The sequence below is a fragment of the Notolabrus celidotus genome, chromosome 4 (assembly GCF_009762535.1).
Source record: "Notolabrus celidotus isolate fNotCel1 chromosome 4, fNotCel1.pri, whole genome shotgun sequence".
NCBI lineage: Eukaryota > Metazoa > Chordata > Actinopteri > Labriformes > Labridae > Notolabrus > Notolabrus celidotus.
The window spans coordinates 36,547,707-36,560,065 of NC_048275.1; the positions used below are offsets into that span (position 1 = coordinate 36,547,707).

Below are 12,359 nucleotides of genomic sequence, written 5' to 3' on the forward strand. Positions count from 1 at the left end.
AACCACCTCATCTGGCTCCTCTCGATCCGGAGGAGCAGCGGCTCTACTTTGAGCCTCTCCCGGATGTCTGAGCTCCTGACCCTCTCTCTAAGGCTGAGCCCAGACACCCTGTGGAGAAAGCTCATTTCGGCCGCTTGTATTCGCGATCTTGTTCTTTCGGTCACTACCCACAACTCGTGGCCATAGGTGAGGGTCGGAATGTAGATTGACCGGTAAATTGAGAGCTTTGCCTTCTGGCTCAGCTCTCTCTTCACCACGACAGACCGGTACAGCGCCCGCATCACTGCAGACGCCGCCCCGATCCATCTGTCAATCTCCCGCTCCCTTTTCCCCTCATTCGTGAACAAGACCCCAAGAAACTTAAACTCCTCCGCCTGGGGCAAAGACTCCCCTCCGACCCGGAGAGGGCAGGCCACCCTTTTCCGACTGAGCACCATGGCCTCAGACTTGGAGGTGCTGATCCCCATCCCCGCTGCTTCACACTCAGCTGCAAACCGTCCCAGCGCAAGCTGGAGGTCACCGCTCGATGGAGCCAATAGGACGACATCATCTGCAAAGAGCAGAGACGGAATCCCAAGGCCACCGAACCGGAAACCCCCCGCCACTTGGCTGCGCCTAGAAATTCTGTCCATAAAAGTTATGAACAGAACCGGTGACAAAGGGCAGCCCTGGCGGAGTCCAACCCCCACCGGGAACGAATTCGACTTACTGCCGGCAATGCGAACCAGACTCTGGCTCCGACAATACAGAGACTGAATGGCCCATAGCAACAGGCCATCCACCCCATATTCCCGGAGCACCCTCCAAAGGATACCTCGGGGGGACACGGTCGTAAGCCTTCTCCAGGTCCACAAAGCACATGTGGACTGGTTGGGCAAACTCCCATGCCCCCTCCAGCACCCTCCCGAGGGTGTAGAGCTGGTCCAGTATTCCACGGCCAGGACGAAAACCGCATTGTTCCTCCTGTATCCGAGGTTCAACCAACAGCCGGACTCTCCTCTCCAGCACCCTAGAGTAGACTTTCCCAGGGAGGCTGAGGAGTGTGATCCCCCTATAGTTGGAACACACCCTCTGATCCCCCTTCTTGAAAAGGGGGACCACCACACCCATCTGCCACTCCAGAGGCACCGTCCCCGATGTCCATGCAACGTTGCAGGGGCGTGTCAACCAGGACAGCCCTACAACATCCAGAGCCTTGAGGAACTCGGGGCGGATCTCATCCACCCCCGGGGCCCTGCCGCTTCGGAGCTGTTTGACTGCCTCCGCGACCTCGGCCCCAGTGATGAACGAGCCCACCACCAAATCCCCCGGCTCCGGTTCCTCCTCGGAATGCATGTTGGTGGAATTGAGGAGATCCTCGAAGTATTCCTTCCACCGCCCGACTATACTCTCAGTCGAGGTCAGCAGCTCCCCATCCACACTGTAAACAGTGCGAACAAAGGGCCGCTTCCCCTTCCTAAGCCGTCGGACAGTTTGCCAGAACCTCTTCGAGGCCGACTGAAAGTCTTCCTCCATGGCCTCACCAAACCTCCACTATTACTTATTTCATTAATTTTACTGTGTTGATTTTATTTTATTTTTAAGTGTTTTATTTATAATTATGCCTTTTATCATTTTACCATTGCTGTTGTTTTCTGTCTCTCTGTTATTCTGTGAAGCACTTTGGGCTGCATGTTTTTATGTATGAAAGGTGCTATATAAATAAAGTTGAGTTGAGTTGAGAATTCCTGGCGACGCCCCTGGATTAAACGATTATTACTATTAATGTGCAAATTATATTTTTCTTTGAATTCATCATGATTATTTATTATTTCAAACAAGGGTGTTCACCTCTTTATTTCCATGTCATAACATTTATAAATGATCATTTTTAATACATTGAAAACAAAGATTGACACAAAAATAAAAAAAGGTAAAAAAATAATAAAGCTGTGTTTTGTCCAGGTCCGCTCTCTGTACCCCTCCGAAGGGGCGTCTGGGAGTGCAGTTTGCTGGATCTGCAGGATAGTGAACCTGACTGAAGAACTGGACTTCAACCTCCACAAAGCACAGCGCGTGCAGGGCTTTTGTTGTACCTCTCGTGTCCTTCACGAGCGTTCACTGGCTTCACTAGGAAAGCGCTGATGTGACAACCAAGTGGATGCAGCATCACATGCACACAGTGTGTTTGTACATCAGTGCTTTTTATCCAGGTCATCCTCTGAGCAGCGCGCTGACTCCCACCAACGAGCCCTGCTCCCAATGTTTACTTCTTCAGCATGTCTGCTCCAGCCTGCAGAGAGGAGTCGTGTGTTGCTTTGTTGAGGATGATGATCGGATGAGAGCTTATTAAAGAGCCATCATGCTTGCTCGGTACATCTTCAAACTGCTGTACGGATAAAAACAACAGACAGCTGCAGGTTGAGCATTTGGACAGCTTCCTCTCTCTGGCAGCCTTCTGTTGTCGACACTCTCAGATCCTCCTCCTCGGCTCCATGATGGCGATGTTTCGGAGCTTTGTCTCTGCGAGCACTCAGCTCCGCCAGCAGCAGCAGCAGCAGCAGCACCCCAGCAGCGGCGCAGGATCCCTGGCTGCCCCGGCGGAGGGCATCGAGAGCCAGTTCTCCTGTCCCATCTGCCTGGAGGTGTACCATAAACCCGTCAGCATCGCCAGCTGTGCTCACACGTAAAGCAGACCCTTATTGTTTGGTGTTGTTGTTGTTGTTGTTGTTGTTGTTGTTGTTGTTGTTGTTGTGGTGTGGACATGCAGAAAGTTACAGCATGCATGCAGCTTCGTTTGAATAACATGTTGTGTATCATGTGTTTGGAGGAGCTGGCTGTCAAAGGTGTTGTCTTACACCTGATCATCAGTCCATCCCTGCAGCTGTGATACTCAGGGCATGAAAACAAGTCACTGCTGCACAACATCTTAAATACCAGGACATTCACTGTGTGAGGTTATATGATACACACATAGATTCAAATCACAGGACGGGTTTAGTGTCACACATTGAGGGAAGTCTGGATGATGCACCAATGTTTTCGTCTCTGAAACAAAGGAAGTGGTCTACAGACAGAGTGCATCATAGTGTGTGATTATACCAGGGGGTGTGAAATCTATTACCTTACAATATGTCTGCAGTAGCTTTAAACAGTGTTTCCATCACATTGTGTTTGATACAAGATTTGATCACATTTACTGGATGTTAATTTGACTCCCATCAGCAGGGATCAATTTCTTTAAATACATATTATAATGAATACATCTTTAGGGAGAAGATCAAATATAATACACATACACACAAAGTCACATTTAACTGTGCACATACATGTATAGACATATGTGTCCAAACAGGAATCTATGATACATGAGTTTATCTTTGTGATGCTTTGAGGGTTTAAATAATAGAGTTGTGAAATTGTGAGATGTCAAATAACATTTGTTTGTCTTATTTTATGCATGTTTGGTCTCATTTATTTATTTTTTATTTTTTTAAACAACAAAGACTACCTGGGTGTCAGTGAGACCATGGTGTTGTTAAGAGTTGATGTATCACTGTAGACAGGGTGTGTAAGATTTCATGATGTTCATCAAGAAGCACTTTGATTGATGGACCGAAAATGCAGGAACACCTTTATTCTGCACTTGTTACTTGAACCCAATCACCTTTTTATCTTAAGAAAAAAAAGCACAAACAGAATGAGGGTTTGTCTGTCTGAAGTCCAGTTTCATTCGCCTCCCCTGGTTTCAGTCCTATTCCCAGTAGTGGTACTGGTGGTACCTCAGGCTGAGTGTCTCCCAGTTAGTTACCCGCTCCTCGCTGATCGGTGACATCTCGTCACAGAGAGATGTCTGCTCTGTCTGCCGGCTTCTCCACAAAGGAATAAAAAAACAGAGTCATTAAACAGGAAGAGGATTCATACTGACGTGCTGCAGTTCAACAGAATAAGAGTTGATGGCATCAGGCTACTACACCAAAGACACCACCAACAACAAAGAGCAGACTCTGTTCTATTTCTAGTTTAAATACGGCTATTTTTACAGCTCTGCTGCTGCTGCTGATTTAAAGAAGCACTAATGCTCACTTTACACTGTTCTGTACGTACAAACACGTCTCCTCAGAGGGGGCGAAGCTAGATACCTCTCTCCTCTTTTATAAATAAATATAATTTAAATACTTTGTAGATCAATCAGCTTGCCCACATGTACAGTACCAGTCAAAAGTTTGGACACACCTTCTCATTCAATGGTTTTTATTTATTTTAATTATTTTCAACATTGTAGATTAATACTGAAGACATCAAAACTATGAAATAATCTGGTTTTACCATAATCTGGATTACAACAGTAGTCAAATAGGGCTATCCATTGTGTACTAACCCTACCTCTGAACAACACAACTGATGGTCTCAAACACATTAAGAAGGCAAGTCATTCTACAAATGAACTCTTGACAAGGCTCATGTTCATTAGAAACCATTCCAGGAGACCACTTCATGAAGCAGACTGAGAGAATACCAAGAGTGTGCAAAGCTGTCATGAAGGAAAAAGGGGGCTACTTTACAGAATCTAAAATATAAAACAGATTCTGCTTTGTTTAACACTTTTTGGTTCATTCAATAATTCCATATATGTTCTTTCATAGTTTTGGTGTCTTCAGTATTAATCTACAGTGTTTACAATTATTACAATAAATACAAACCCTTGAATGAGAAGGTGTTTCCAAACTTCTGACTGGTAGTGGATATCCTGTGCATTTATTCATTTTAGTCAAAACCTCAGATGTCTGCAGAGACGCCGCGCAGTGTGTTGTACATGTTATCTTTAATTCACTCTTCTCAAACACTTTGTCTCCTCCTGCTTCAAAACTCTGCATTAAGAATTCTTAACGTGCTAAAATCTGCTGAACATAAGCAGGAGGTAAACTCACTGCTGAGGCTCATTATCAGGCATAATAATGCAAAGTGATATATCTTTAAAGCTGACATCAGTTCCATCTTGTGCAGAGTTTAAGACTTTGATCTCAGACCACTGTGCTTCAAACTGGATCTGTTTTAATTAATCTATTATTTTGTGAATGATTGTGTTTGTTTGTTTTCTGTTTCTAATGTGCCTGTGATCTCGACGACATTGGAAATGAGGGAAACCTCAATGTCTTTTGGAGATTAAATAAAGGTTTTGAATTGAATTGAATTATAAATGATCACCATGACATAAACCCTTTATATTTATGCTATTAATCATGAAGTCAACCATGATTAATCAATGAGGAATGTGACAATCAATCAATCAATCAATCTTTATTTGTATAGTGCCAAATCACAACAAACATTATCTCAAGATGCTTTTACAAACAGAGCAGGTCTACCCAACTCTATGTTCTATTACTAACAAAGACCCAACACCAAGACAGGATAAGACTCAGTCTGACCCCACCTTAATCCACCATGAGCATTGCACCTCGCAGTATTTAGCTAGTTACAGTGGAGAGGACAAACTTAAATTAACAGGCAGAAACCTCCAGCAGGACCAGACTCATGTTAGACACACATCTGCTAAGGCCGAGTTGATTAACTGCCTTTATTCTTACTTTATTAATGATAATCATTTGAGGCTTTTTGTGTTTACTTTTCAAAAGACGGACTGATTCAATGAGAACAAATAAAAGAAATGATTGTTAGTTTTTTATTTATTATCACATTTAATTAGAAGATTGAGTTTTGTGTTTGTGAGACACCAGAATCATCCTAACAGAAGAACAGTACAGTAGATTAACATAATGAAACAGCAGCTTACTTCCACTCTGTGAGCACTGCTGGGAGAAGCAGCTAATGTGTTTTTTAATGAGGAGGCTCATACTGTTGTTGATTATTGGTGCAGCTGAGTGGTGGAGAGGCCTCAGATAAGGGAAGACTCCCTGGAGGAGAGGGATGAATCTGGGACGGGAAAGGAGGCATTAACATTAAGGCGCTTCTATTTAACAAGAAGTGATCATACTGGGCCTCTGCTGGCTCCTCTCTGCCGGCTCTCCTCTGCTCTTCCAGGTTTTGCGGGGAATGTCTGCAGCCGTGTCTTCAGGTGACCTCGCCCCTCTGCCCTCTCTGTCGCGTCCCCTTCGACCCTAAGAAAGTGGAGCGCTCCTCCAGTGTGGAGAAGCAGCTGGCCTCGTACAAAGCACCCTGCAGGGGATGTAGCAAGAAGGTACACACTGACCGTTTCCTCGTCATGAGTGTGACTCTGCATCATGTGTTTACATTTATTAGTTTCATTTTATCACCCGGCTCTCTTACTGATCTTCCGGCTGTGTAAGATGCTTGATTCTGATTGGTCGAAACCCCTTGACAACAGTTATTAACTTTCACTAAAATGAGCAACACCAGAGACAAACTGATCACACGTCATGTCAAATCAGTCACTGGGACTATTTTTAAAAACTGTAAACATAAATCATTTAAAATCAATAAAATAATCTTAAATCAATGTTTTACCAACTTGTTTGTATCTTCAGTTAGTAGCCGGGTAATTAGCGGGAAACAAGACTTAATGTCGGCGTCTTGTCTCACCCTGTCGTGATTCTATTTCCCATAACTACCTGCTCACCATACATTATCCCGTACTTGAAGAAAGCAGCAAGAAAGACTTGTGACAAAATGATATACCTTATACTGGGAACTCTGACTTTTGTGTTACTGTTGTACACTAATGACATTGTGTGTGTGTGTGTGTGTGTGTGTGTGTGTGTGTGTGTGTGTGTGTGTGTGTGTCCTCAGGTGTCTCTGGTAAAGATGAGGTCTCACATTGCTTCCTGTTCTAAAGTACAGGAGCAGATAGCCAACTGTCCCAAGTTTGTTCCTGTTGTACCCACCTCCCAGCCTATACCAAGGTACACACACTCTCACTGTGTTCACACACACACACATGAACCTGAAAGTGCAAATAGCTCATGTTCACATCAGATAGTTAAAGTCTTTATACTTACACTTCTTAACATTCAAGATCATCCAGAACATTGTGTCTGATCACTGATGACAGTTTCCATGAGTCCCAGCTAAAGGATCAGGATCAAAGCTTCAGCTGTGTTATGTTGTATTAAAAACAAATGATCATTGTTTTTTAACTACACTCACATTTTAATGATTAGTACATACTGTAAGTGAATGCTCATCTGATGTAGACGGAAAAAAAAAGAGTACAAATAAATAAAATAAGATAAAATGATAAAAAAAAAAGAAAATTAAACAAATACAATAAATAAAAACATAAAAATTAAAATAAACAAAAACATGAAATATTAAAATAAATAAAAACATAAAAAAATAGAAAAATAACAAATTAAACAAATACAATAAATAAACCTAAAAAGTGAAAAAAAAAATACAAGTAATAAAGGCACATAAAATTAAACAAATACAATAAATAAAGGCATAAAAAATGATATAAATAAAAACATACAGAACTAAACAGAAATAAATTAAATACAAAAACTTAATACAATTGGTACAAATAAAATAAGAAATCGATTAAAACAATTAATTTAAAGGTACATAAAAATGTTACATAAGGTACCTGATCTGGTAATAAATTATTGATCCAGCTCTTAGTTTATCCCCTGGGATGCTTTGAACTGAGACAGAAACCCATCTGTCCTGTTTCAGTTCAGAGAATCTCTCTACAGGAACACACTGAAGCTGGGTTGACAATGATGTGTTACTTTATAACCTCAGCTGTGTATATTTATAAACAACAAACATTACACTATAATATACATTACATTATAATTATATCCTGACCTCTTAGTGGAAAAAACTCTCTTTGTCAAAGATGTTTGAAGCAAATAGTTAAACATGTCCACGCTTTATACACTGACAGCCACCGAGGCCTGCAACTACGGAGGATGATCACCTGACCTGTAATAACTCACACCATGTGTGTGTGTCTGTTTGCCTGTCTCTCTCTCTCTCTCTCTCTCTCTCTCTCTCTCTCTCTCTCTCTCTGTCTCTCTCGCTCTCTCTCTCGCTCTCTGGCTGTGTCTCTCTCTCTCTCTCTCTCTCTGTGTGTGTGTGTGTGTGTGTGTGTGTGTGTTCTCTCATGTGTAGCAATATACCGAACCGGTCAACATTTGTGTGTCCGTTCTGTGGGGCCAGAAACCTGGACCAGCAAGAACTGGTGAAGCACTGTATGGAAAACCACCGTAATGACCCTAATAAAGTGGTAAGAGGAGACTCATAAATTCCTCTCTGTCCAAGTACCTTCATACTCACCTGCTCGCTGTGGCACTCTGCCTGTTTGCTCATCCTGTCCGAGCAGAGTCTCTCATGAGACAGAGAAAGAGAACGGTGATATGAAACAAGTCTTTCTTAAAGTAAACAGTGTGTTTGTTCCTCCAGGTGTGTCCAGTGTGTTCAGCCATGCCATGGGGAGACCCCAGCTACAAGAGCTCAAACTTCCTCCAGCATCTCCTCCACAGACACAAGTTCTCCTACGACACATTTGTTGTAAGTCCAGAACTGATGTTTGTTTTTGTCTCTTTAAATATGAAGTATAACTTCTGCTGAAGGCTGATAGAGAGGATGCTCGCTGCTTAATCGGGTGATTTCTCTGAAATCTGAAAAGCTTTGGGTGGACTGTAAACCAAAACCTACGAGTTTACCGCCAGAATAACTTGATTAATGTAAGAGTAAGGTCAGATCTGAGCTTTTCTTATTGTAGTAAAATGTTTTCTCACATCAGCCTTCTTTAAAGGGATATTTCAGTGTTTTTGAAGTGGGGTTGTATGACTTTGAAATCACTAGTAATTGTTCGAGCAACAGCAGGCAAGCTAGGCTACAGTGTCTGCAGACGGGGTCTGTCCTGCCGCATGATTTCACTAATTTAAAAGACTCTGACCTGAGCATTCATCTCTGCTTCAGTGTACGCTCTACTGGGATTTTTTCAGAACTTCACTTTGCCACCAGAAAGCCTGTTTGTTTTTGCACTATTTACAGACACAACGCAGACATGCTCCTCCACCTGCAGCGCATTGATCAGCTAACCCGATCTATAATTTACATCACTGATATAGTGTCATTTTTTGACAGTTGTACATCTCAGTTTTGCATCATGTGAAGCAGGAAATGCCTACGATCACCACGATCATTGTATTTTTGTGACTTTGAAGCTGCAGACCTGAACAGCTGATCAATGCGCTGCAGGTCTTGGCGTTTTTCAACCAGAGGAACTTTACCCCGGAACTACATGTGTTTCAACCGGTGGAACCAGGGTCTAAATTTAGTTCAGGGGTAGAAGATCTCCCCTCTAAAAAAACCCTGCTAGGGGGGTAGTACTTTTCAAAGGTCCCGGGGCTTTCGAAGGGCAGGGCCTGCAATGCTGAACATGTCAGATTGGTAGATTAACCTGCAGTGTTTTTATTCCGCCCTCCGTCCACAATAATATCACACACATCTGTGATTCACTTGATTTCTCTTTCTTTCATTAGTTTTTATTTGTTCTATCTTTTTTGTATGTGTGTGTACTTTTCAAAAGAAGAAGCTGTGATTCTCTTGATTTAGCAGCTTGTAACAGTAGTCTTCTCTCAGCCCACCGTGAATGCGTCTCTCCCGGTGTTACGGTTTTAAAAGTGACCCTGTAAACTGGAGACCTTCAGCTGAACGTGTCAGTGTTTGTGGAGTTTACACAGCTGTTGAAACACAGAGGGAGTTCCTGGGAATGCAAACTAGTTTAGTTTTTATTAAGATTTTAAAAAATCCTCATCAGATATTTAATGATCGTCTAAAGACGTTTATGAGGGATGCATCCGGCTGAAAGTCTCCAGTTAACAGGGTCGCTGTTTAAACCAAAACATTGGCCGATCTCTGCCACGGCTTTTTGAGTTCAAAAGGATTTTAAAGCCGTGTTGAAACGTCTTTGCTACTCGCGCTTATCTCCTCTCACGTGTTGATTCAGTGAATCCATCTGTGATGAAATATAGCACCATCTAAAACAGCACCAGCTGAGTCTCTTCATGCTAACAGGCTAACTGTTGTGTTGCTCATAATGATACCTGCCTGTCCGTCTGCTATGGTGTCATCTGTGATGAATGGCATTCGTCTTTGTTTTACTGCCCTCTACTGGTCTGGTGGTGTAGTGCATTTTTTTTTTTCTCCATACGCCACTGGCCTGATTTACACAATCTCCCCGGGACTTCAGCCCGCGGTCGAAACGCAGACAACAATGGAGGCACAGGAACCTTTTAGTTCAGGGGAAAGTAGTTCTGGGGGCTAAAAGACCCCAGAACTCTTGGTCGAAATGCACCTTCTGTGGCTTTCTGGTGGCAAAGTGAAGTGCGGATAAAATCCCCAGTAGAGTGTACACCTAAATCCAGATATGTGCTCAGGTCGGAGTCTTTCAAAATTGGCTAAATTACGTGGCAGGACCGGCCCCATCTGCTGAAAACTGAAGCTTAGCTTGCTTGCTGTTCCTCTCTGCAGTTTCTCATTAAAGGGGCTGAGCTGAGCAGCATTTGTCGTGGCTGCTACAATAACTAGTGACATTAAAACTCATACAACCCCACTTCAAAAACACTGAAATACCCCTTTAATAATGGCTGTTGTAATGATCAGAGAAGGCTTCATGACGTGGTTGTAGTGACAAGCTGTTGTTTCTGTGTTGGTCAGGACTACAGCATCGATGAAGAGGCAGCACTGCAGGCAGCTCTGACACTATCACTGGCTGAAAACTGACAACAGTCACACCACCACCACCACCACCATCCTCTCACCCTTAGCTCCAACTCCACCTTTACTGCACTGCTGCTGCTCCTCCATGACTCAGAAGGTATCAACAGACTGACCCAGCCAGGCACACACACACACACACACACACACACACACACACACACACACACACACACACACACACACACACACACACACACACACACTCCACAGAAAACCACATCACAGAGTCCAGCCAGCTTCATGGAGATAACTTTGCTCCCGTTCCACACCAAGGATGTTTGTCCTGTCGTAGCAGAGCGACTAGTTTTCTGTGCTACGGTTCAAAAGCAGGATGGAGATGTCGTCTCTGCTTTGTTGGATTTGAGGAAAGAAAATGCCCCGTGGGTTTGGAAGGGACCCAGAGACCTTCTCTAAATAAGTTCCTGACAGAACCCATCACACTAACCTTAAACCCAGCTTAGAAACAACGCCTCCACTCACAGCTGTCATCTGGACCACCACAGCATGAAGGGCTACCTCCACGGTAAACTGTCGCATCTCTGACTATAGAAGAACCTGTTGACTCTGAAACCCTCATCCTGGTTCAGGTCTTTGACCACTTGTCACATGCTAAGATGTCCTAACTGCTGGTAGTCACTGTAACTCGTTTGATGTCTGAGAAATCGTGAGTGTCTCACACAGTGAGGTCTGCAGGGGTCGGGTTCGAACAGGCACATTTGCTTATTACAGAAGTGAGCCTGCAAGAGAAGATGAGACAGCATTCTGCAGAGATACACAGAAAACACAACAGATCAAAAGTTCATATTTTGCATTTACCAAAGTGCAAACAAACAAACACAGTCCCAGCACGACCTTTTGACCAATCACACGGCAGAAGAGTCCATCGTGTCACTCAGTGTAGAAGTGAATGCTTTCCGGATGCTTGTTGACTGAGCTGCTCGTAGTGTGGTTGTATGACATCTTTGAATGGCTACGATCCATAAAGAGAAAGATTCAGCCCCAAAGCACCGTGCTGAGTGAGTGAGGCTCCAACACCACAGATTCTCATGTCTCTAATAAACCTCTGTCTGGGACGAGCAGACAGATCTCTGAGCAGAGGACGCACAGGCGGATGCTTGTGTCTGTGATATCATATTAAAGTTTTATTACAGTGTTTAGTAGCTAAAATAAGAACAGATGTTATTATGTCATGCAGTGAAAAAAATGTGGAAAAGAGTGTAAATGATATAAAAAGAAGTAAGAGTTGAAAGAGGTATTTTAAATATGAATAAACAGGTTGTGTTATATAAAGTGAGCTCACTGTTAATTTATGAAACCCACCTTTAATGTTCTGAATAGAAAATAAACACATAATGTTGTTCCATAAATTGGAGATTGTATATTTATACGTTTCACTTGTTACTTTCTCTGCACACGAAACATGGAATGTGTTTGATGAACTACTTTAAGAGAAGTTACTCCCTGAACTTTCCCTCACAACAACAACGATGGCGGACAACGGCAGCTTGTCTCCTCGGCCGACCACTGCTTTGCCTTGAATCCAATCTGATTTTTTCGCTGCAGGACAATGGAGGAAACATGTTTGGTTTGTGTTTTTGATCACGGCAACCCCGCCCCTCGCCCCTCGCCCCTGACGTAAGCGGTTCTAGACCAGCAAAGAGTTG

General features: G+C 43.2%; 1 protein-coding gene across 1 annotated transcript; it reads left to right on the top strand.

Annotated features, from left to right (window-relative positions):
- The first annotated feature begins 2,066 nt into the window (after positions 1 to 2,066).
- Positions 2,067 to 12,062, top strand: LOC117811074 (E3 ubiquitin-protein ligase RNF166). The gene is made up of 6 exons (XM_034681108.1): positions 2,067 to 2,665; positions 6,025 to 6,181; positions 6,751 to 6,863; positions 8,077 to 8,191; positions 8,368 to 8,475; positions 10,633 to 12,062. Exons 1-6 carry the CDS (start codon positions 2,475 to 2,477, stop codon positions 10,696 to 10,698), a joined length of 750 nt encoding a protein of 249 aa, XP_034536999.1. The 5' UTR covers positions 2,067 to 2,474; the 3' UTR covers positions 10,699 to 12,062.
- Positions 12,063 to 12,359: the final 297 nt, after the last annotated feature.

Excerpts from the sequence above, each read along its gene's own strand:
- LOC117811074 (XM_034681108.1), top strand. The coding sequence starts at position 2,475 with ATGATGGCGATGTTTCGGAGCTTTGTCTCTGCGAGCACTCAGCTCCGC. Across the intron at positions 6,182-6,750 it reads GCAGGGGATGTAGCAAGAAG|GTGTCTCTGGTAAAGATGAG; the intron begins GTACACACTGAC and ends GTGTGTCCTCAG. Across the intron at positions 8,192-8,367 it reads GTAATGACCCTAATAAAGTG|GTGTGTCCAGTGTGTTCAGC; the intron begins GTAAGAGGAGAC and ends TTGTTCCTCCAG.